This window comes from Arvicola amphibius, chromosome 2, assembly GCF_903992535.2.
Source record: "Arvicola amphibius chromosome 2, mArvAmp1.2, whole genome shotgun sequence".
Classification (NCBI taxonomy): domain Eukaryota; kingdom Metazoa; phylum Chordata; class Mammalia; order Rodentia; family Cricetidae; genus Arvicola; species Arvicola amphibius.
In genome coordinates, this window is record NC_052048.2 from 169,283,076 (window position 1) to 169,291,675 (window position 8,600).

The window sequence follows — 8,600 nt, forward strand, 5'->3', positions numbered from 1 at the left end:
CAACACCCCTCTCAAAGAAGCAGATGAAATGAGAAGTCCATAAAACCTGCCAAAGCGCTCTCTCTCTCTCTCTCTCTCTCTCTCTCTCTCTCTCTCTGTGTGTGTGTGTGTGTGTGTGTCTGTCTGTCTGTCTGTCTGTCTCTCTCTCTGTCTCTGTTTCTCTCTGTGTGTATGTGTGTGTGTCTCTCTGTGTATGTGTGTGTTTCTCTCTGTCTCTGTGTATATCTCTTTGTTTCTCTCACACTTTCTCTCTGTCTCTCTCTGTCTCTGTCTCTCTGTCTCTGTCTCTGTCTCTCTGTCTCTCTCTCTCTCTCTGTGTGTGTATGTGTGTGTGTCTCCCCTCCCATATGAAAGCATGTCTGCCATCTGAAGTTTGTCACCACAATGCTCAAAGGAAGCAGTCTTGCTTGCTATGGCAAAGGCCACTTTAAAGTTTTGATTGACAAGCATGCCTGTGATCCGAGAACTTGAGAAGTGGAGAAAGGAGGTTTAGAAATTCAATGACCATCCTGAGGCCAGCTGTGGCTCTGCTTCTTCCTCCAGGTCATTGATTGCACTGGTCCATGAGAGTGGAGGGAGCAAAAATGGGGAATAGGGTTTGGAGAGCTGTGAGTACAACAGAGACAGCCAGCCTGGAGACAGACTGAGTCAATCAGCTCAACTTTATTCCAGAGAATAAAGAATATATAGGATTGGGGAGCCTGGGGACAAAAACCTAATTTGTATTAAGTGGCACTCTCCTATCACAAGGCTCTGTATGTGGCAGTAGGGTTCTACAGTAGAGCTCCTAGCACAAGTCCTCTAGCAGCAATCTGTGTCAAGGGTCAAGCTAAAGATAAACCAGGCAGCTGGCTTAGAGACAGCATTTAGATAAGATCAGCTCTCAAGGTCCAGGGCCACTATCCAGATAATAGCAGAAAGAAATCAGAAGTTTCTGCAGGGGAGGGAGGAAGTCTCCTGTAACTGGAATTTTTTCTCCTGCCAAACAGTTCCCAAATAAACACTCAGAGGTTTATATTAATTATAAACTATTTGGCCTATTAGTTCAGACTTATTATTAACTAGCTTTTACAACTTGAATTAAGCCATTTCTAATAGTCTATATTTCACTATGAGTCTTGTGGCTTCTTACCTCACATCTTGCTTCTCTGGCAGCTGCTGGATCTCTCAGTCTCTGCCTTCCTTTTCCTTTTATCTTTCTTGGATTTCCCACCAGGTTCTATTTCGCCTGGCTATTGGTCAAATCAGCTTCTTTATTAAGTAATGGAAATAAAACATTCACAGCATACAGAAGGGCATCCCACATCAGTCTCCATGTTGTCAAGCTTTGGAAAAAAGTTGCCAGGCCGTGAGAGCCTGAAACCTCTGGCCAGCCAGCAAGGCCTTCCAACAGTCAACCTCAGCTATTTAATATACTCAAGGCCAACCTGAATTTCATAAGAGCCTGTCTCAAAACAACAACAAATGGAAGATAATTGTGCTAAAACATGCCTGTGATCCCAGCTTCTCAGGGACATGAAGCGAGATCAGTTTAGTGCTAGCCTCTCCCAGTTAAAAAATCCCTTTCTTCAAAGTATTAAATAAAACACAGTGACTGAAAAGATGAATGTTAAGAGAGCTTGCACCTTTTCCAGAGGACTAGAGATCAGCTCCTACCATTCCAATCAAGTGGTTCAATACCACCTTTAATTTCAGCTCAGGGGGATTCAAGATAATAATACATTATTTCCCTCCAACTCCTCCCATGTGCCCTCCTTCCAACCTCTTCTTCACACCACCCCCTGTATAATCCCTGTCAAATTAAAATTTAAAAATCAGCAGAAAAGACCAGGGATATAAATGAGCAGTAGAGCACTTGCCCCGCATGCATAAAACCCTGGCTTCAATTCTCAGTACTTAAGAAACCAATATTTAGTCAATAGTTGACTAAATAAAGCATACTTTATTGGAACAGTGGCATATCATACAGCCATGAAATTTATAGTCATCTGTGTGTATGTTCCTAGATTAAGTTCCTAGATGAATAAACTACTTAATTTCATGTCTTCCCAGCTGTGTTAAGACATGTACATGCATGTACTTAGCTTCTGACAGGTCATACACCAGCCCTTGGCTACAGAGAATGGCCAAGAGTCAGACTACTTGCTTTGTGTGTGTCTTTGTGATGTTAGCAATTTTCTTCATGGCATACATCTTTGTTCTATTTTTAGAATGGAAACAGTTTTTGTATTTTTACACTAAACAGCATTCCAGACCTTGAGACCTTAAGGTAGTGTAATTATGGATTGTTCGTAAAAGGGAGAGTGGACTTCTTAGAGTAAGTTTGCAAGAAACTTCTTGACCAAGTCACCACCCCTTGTTTTGTTGCATAAGCTGGTTACCCTTTAGTCATAAGGAGTGGTCCCCATAATGTGCTGTCTGTGGTGGGAAATCAGGTTTCCTCCATGATAGTCAGAAGGTAGCCATGTAGCAGAGATTAGAAAGCTCGCCACCGGTTGTCGTGGTAGATGACGCTGCACTGACAAGCTCACCACTGGATAATCATACGAAATCCTCCAAACACAAGAGCAGTCTATGGGAAATGCTTTGAAAGTTTAGTAGTTTTCAAAATCCATTTGGGTAGACTCATTGCATACTTTATCTCAACAGATTCAAGAGTAAAATAGAAATCAAGTGAATATATCAATGAACAAACCTGTGCCGACATCAAATTACCCAAATCAAATTGTCGAGGATTTTAAGATCACGTGTTGTGACTCAGCCTGGGCTCTCCATCGATCAATTTCATAGCATAGCTGTAAATGAAACAATCAATTAGGGTCGACAGGTACTGGATAATAGTGAATTTAGAGAAAGATAGGGAGCGAAGGAGAGGGGTAAAGAGAGAATGAGGGAAAAGGAAGGGAGAGAGGGAGGGAAGAAGGGAGGAGAAAGTAGGAAGGAAAGATAGGAGAGAAAGAAAGAGAAAGAAAAAAGAAAGGAGGGAGGGAGTAGAGACGGAAGCAAGAACATGAGAGAGAAGGAGGGAGGGGAAGTCTCAGCTCATTCCTGGAAACAAGTTACTAAGTTTTAAATAAGAAACAAGTGACATGAACAAGAGTCGACAGCTGCTTTGCTGGGCCTGTGGTTTCCACTTCATCACATTACGCAGATTGGAGGAAGTATAAGTCAAGTGAAACTGTTATTTCGCTCCTCAAAAAAAAATTTGAAAGAATAACAAAATAATTTGATCTTACTATGAAGATGAATCCTAATTTTGAACTGCATAAGCCAGCTCCAAGACAGTTAATAAGAAATCACTCAAAACTGGGAGGAGCGTTTTGAATACTTTCAGCTGGGAAGCGGGTTTACTTTGAAAATATGTCTGTTGTTCGTAGGATTGCACAGGATCCATTTTCTGCAGGCCACCACCAGGGCTCAGTGAGTAAAGGCTTGGCATCCCAAGACCTGAGTCTAAAACTCAGAAACCAGCATGAGATCTCTATCAAAGCTGTGCTCTGACCGCCACACATGTGAGCTATGACGTGCACACCACACACATCACACACACACACACACACACACACACACACACACACACCACCATAAATAATAACTTCTTTTAAAAGAGTTCATTCTCTGACTTATAAACAGAATTCATCAGTGTTCACAGGATCTTTGATTTTCTTCCCCTGTAGAAAGCAAGACTGGCCAGGATCCGGGCAGCCAAAAGCGGAAGTGCAAATGCCTACATGCAGAGCAAACGGAACGGGCTACTCAGCAACCAACTGCAGGTACAGTCAAACCCTTCACTTCGCTTTGGGCTCATCAGCATGGTCGTGATTCAGCGCCACTTAACCATAGGATTTTATTGTGGGTGATTATGACAATGACCAGTGAAACACTGAATGACATTTTTATAACTCTCCGCTGTACACTGTAGTTGCCTATAAGAGCTTAGAACGTGTGCTAGGACATACTTCCAGTGGTCATGATTTCTCTTTTCACTAAGGAATCCCAGCTCCACGCTGTCCACTGACATCCTGTCCACTGTGAAATGGATGATGTAAAAACTTCTCATTCATTCAAGTTCTTATATATTCACATATATTTAAAAGTACACTTTGATAGGAGTCTGGGGCGAGACATGATATCCTTCTCTACTTCCATTGAAGAGAGAACAGCACTCAATAAGTATTACAAAGGCCACATGGTCACAGCAGAACTTGGCAAACTCCTGATAAACTCAATAAACGTACTCTAATACGGAGTTCCATTTTTGCTTCAAGAAGGTGCAGTCTTAAAAGACAAAGTGGAAATGAACCTGCTGATTACCCAGACTTAATTATACATTTGTCTATTTTTAATGAGTAAAGTGTTGCCAGCCAGGCTCAGAAAGCAGGCCGGAACTCTCTGCACCCATGGGGAGCCCAGATTCTCCTCACTTACAAATTAAAAGGCAGTTCCGTGTCTTCCCTGTGTTGCAGTCTTCAGAGGACGAACCAGCCTTCGTTAGCAAATCCGGATCCAGTTTCGAGACCCAGCACCACCACCTGCTTCACTGCCTGGAGAAAACCACGGTAAGGAGACCGCGGAGCTGCGGCCTTGTACCCTGACTGCCATGCTGCTCACTTCTGTGCAAACATGATGTCTCCAAGCAGGATTTGAGTCTCTGAATCTCCCAAAAGTATGCTAAAAGGAAGGGTACAGACAACTCCACAGTAATTGAAATTACGTAGTTACAATTCAACTTGGAAATTGCTATAGTTATTATAGATGCTTGGCCTTAAGTGGCTCCATTAAATCCAATCCAAGATACCAGATGAAGAAAGAGCGAAAGATACCTTCCAAATAAAATATTTTTCTTCTGTGTTTGTAAAACTATTTACACAGGAAAACTAATAAAATTTCAAGTGTCTTTATATCTAAATAAAGAAACTATCAAAGCTGCCACAAAAAACGACAAGGAGAGAAAGGATGAGAAAGCACATATTTCTTTTACTCACAGGTATAATGAATAGAGATAGATACTTAATAATTATATCTTTAGTACAGTAAAATGATAATCTCAGAGTATCGTAGATACAGAAAAGTCTCTGTCTCCTGGCTTGCTTACGATCAGTGGGAATTCTTCCACAGCAAACGTGTCCATAATGAATTTGGAGGTAGTCAAAGACATGGTGACAGCAGAAGTCAATGTAAGAGGTGGAGAGATGGCACAGCCATGAAAGGCTTAGGTTTGCACTTGCAAGAGGATATCTAAGAGCAGAAAGAGAGCAGACAAACGGGAGAGGAGGCAGAGAAAGAGTACGAAGGTCACTAGGAGGTGCGGGAAAGACAGTGGCTCGGTCCTGCACTGTCGAGATAGACAGGTGATGATTATCTCATGAGAAGTGGAAAATTTAGAGATTTAATCGGGGAAGTTACATGACTATATTTAAATTTTAAATAAAGCCATACATGTGCTTCTAATGTAATCGGAGAACAATTTCAAAGTTGAGTGACAGATTAAAAATAGATTTATGTGTCACTCTTTTGTCTTTGCCACTATTTTATCACTGAAAGATATTTCTAAAGAAAAAATAAAATGTCCTCAACGCCAAGAAATACAGTCTAGTTTGAGCTACCCAGAAAAAGAGAGAGCAACCAGAAGCAAAGCAGCTTCTTTGATTCCACTCCAGAAGAGATAAGTCTGACTTGCCGTGTGCTACGACTGTTATCATGTGTGCTGCGTATGCACCGGATGAGAAAAACACAGATCATAAATCCTTTGTGCTACAAAAAGCGACATGAAATTCTGTCACCTAATCATTGTTCCCCATGCTCTAAACAGTAGAATGCTGAATTCTGTGTGCTTCAAAATGCTATTCTCGGCAAAGAAATGACAAAATGAGTAACTAAAACAATCTGTTTCCCATTAGACTATGAGCTGCTTCAATTGCTTTACTAATATTTTAGGATGAGGGATGGTTAAGTGAAATCTAAAATGTGCGAAGCCTTTCATTATAAGGCTATTTCTACACACAGAGAGATAAAATAGTAATTGCAGTCCTTCCCCAGTAATTCATGCTAAAGAATGTTTGCTCTAACATTTCTGAGGCAAAATTCGTATGTAGGCGTTACAGGACGCAATTCTTTCCTATTTTTAAATTAAAATTTGTATGTGGTCTGTAAAGCATGGTCGTGAAATGATGAACCTCACCGTTTGTTCTGAGTGTGGAGTTAGGAAAATAGAAAGGATGATGAATAGGGGTAAGGAAAGACCTCCAAGCTTGGAGCTAATCTCTTGTGAGATACGTACATATGTTGCATTCTTTACTAATAAATAATAGCTGTCTGCACTTTGAGAATCTTAGGGTAGCATCAAAAGGAACAGGACTGCCTGAGGTTTCTCACTGTCTAATTGAAAATGTTTCTATAACACGTGAAGGTATTTGCTAATATGTGACAGGCAATCTAACTTAAGATAGTCTGTTGCAGTAGTCTCTTTTTATAAGTTTAGTCTGCATAATAAAGTCACTAGGAGTTTACAAATTCCTTATGAATATTATTTATATTCATTTAAGAGGTTTTGTTAGTTTATGACATCCTGATTTTATGCTTATGGTAACAAATGATATTCAAAATAAAATAAATGTTGGCCTATAAATAAACACCGAATCAGCTTGCTCGTGTCAGCCTCTACATCTAGCTAGAAAGATTCTTCTCCACGAAAAAAATTTCCCTAGAGGAATTTTTACTTTCATATTTTAGTCTTTTGGACAGTCCTATTACTTACCTATTGGATCAAGTCTAGCCAATTTTTAAAATGGTGATATTTAATCTCTTTTCCATTGAAAATATCATTTCTCTGCCTTCGTCCCACTCTCGCGCAGAACCATGAGTTTGTGGATGAGCAAGTCTTTGAAGAAAGCTGTATGGAGGTTGCCACGGTTAACCGTCCTTCAAGTCACAGCCCCTCCTTGTCCTCACAACAAGGGATCACCAGCACTTGCTGCTCACGGCGACACAAAAAAACGTTCCGCATTCCTAATGCCAATGTGTCGGGAAGCCATCGAGGCAGTGTGCAGGAGCTCAGCACAATTCAGATCCGATGTGTGGAGAGAACCCCGCTATCCAACAGGTACCTGGGATTCCCCTGTCATCTGGGTTTATGATATAAATGCCTGTCCTGGTTCCTAGACCGTGTCTGTTGCAATCAGGCTACAACCCATCTGTCCACTAAGTCCTAGTTCCTAGAAAACAAGGGAGGCAAAACTGACAAAACAAAGCAAGCATTCAGTAAGGGTCAAGAGTTGCATTAGGAGGCAGAGGGGATAGCTTCTTGGGTAAACTGATTGCCATGAAAACCTGAGGACTTGAGTTCAAATCCCCTAGGATCCACATCAAAGGTGGTCATACATTACAGGGGCATATAATCCTATCACTTGGGAGGCAGAGACAGGCAATCCTGGGGACAACTTGGGTAGCTCGACTAATTGGAGTTGGTGAGTCAGCAGAAGACCCTGTCTCAACACATAAAGTCCAGAGTGACCGGGAAGATACCCAACATCAAACTCCCTGCTCCTCCCTCCTCCTTGTCCTCACAGAAAGTTTGACATGGGAACTTGTCTCACTTTCTACAAGTGTAAGACTATTACTTGGAGAAACCTTCAAGTTTTAGATACTTACAGCTGTTATGTTGAGGGTCTTATATGACCATCATTAAGTGGGTTACTTTCAAGGAACTGTGCGCTGCAGCAAAACACCACCTATAAGATTTTATGGCCAGAAATGTTATAAAATCTCGATGAAATGACATTCCATGCTGGCACCTTAAGCCTCTCAAAGACTTCACCCCTCAAAAAAACTATTTCACTTTGGTCATCTCAGACATATAATTCTTATCTGAGCTCCTTTTATATTTGTATAGAATATACTTTGAGAAACAATTGATTGAAGTAAGTTGACCATGATTTTAGGAATATAATTCATGTTAATGAGCTAACATTTAAGATAATATATATTAAAATTGTTTCAAATATGCTATTGTTTATGTGTTTAAATACTATTTATTAGTAGTAAAATATACATTCTTCAGTTTCCAAGGAAAAAAATTCAATAGCTTACATGTTCAAACGTACTTTTTCCTCAAACAGCCGATCCAGCTTAAATGCCAAAATGGAAGAGTGCGTTAAACTAAACTGTGAACAACCTTACGTGACCACAGCAATAATAAGCATCCCAACACCACCAGTAACCACGCCAGAAGGTGATGACAGGCCAGAGTCTCCAGAGTACTCGGGAGGAAATATTGTCAGGGTGTCTGCTTTGTAAGACAATTGTCACAGGTCTAAGAGAATTGGAACCCTGACTATGAAAAGAATCAAAAGTAGAAGAAAGAAGAAATAATAATCCTTTTTTGCAGATTAAGACAGTAAACCAAGAAGTTTGGAAGTGGAAAAAAATAAAGCTTTCAAAGTGGAGGATATGAATTGGAAGAACAAAGGGCATTTCGAGACAGAGTTCAACCTGCTCACAGAGGAAGACTCTGTGGTCCTTTGACTTTGTGAATGAGCACAATGGAATACCATCTATTGATGCTTCTTATGATCAGGACTCTTTTTTAAGAAAATAAACAA

At 40.6% G+C, this 8,600-nt stretch overlaps 1 protein-coding gene across 1 annotated transcript in view; it reads left to right on the top strand.

The window, feature by feature from the left end:
* Kcnd2 (potassium voltage-gated channel subfamily D member 2) overlaps positions 1 to 8,295 on the top strand; it is a 493,004-nt gene extending 484,709 nt beyond the window's left edge. The window contains exons 3-6 of the mRNA XM_038319769.1: positions 3,678 to 3,773; positions 4,467 to 4,559; positions 6,855 to 7,102; positions 8,118 to 8,295. Coding sequence (XP_038175697.1) covers positions 3,678 to 3,773; positions 4,467 to 4,559; positions 6,855 to 7,102; positions 8,118 to 8,295 — 615 coding nt within the window. The remainder of the gene's footprint in view (positions 1 to 3,677; positions 3,774 to 4,466; positions 4,560 to 6,854; positions 7,103 to 8,117) is intronic.
* The last annotated feature ends 305 nt before the right edge of the window (positions 8,296 to 8,600 follow it).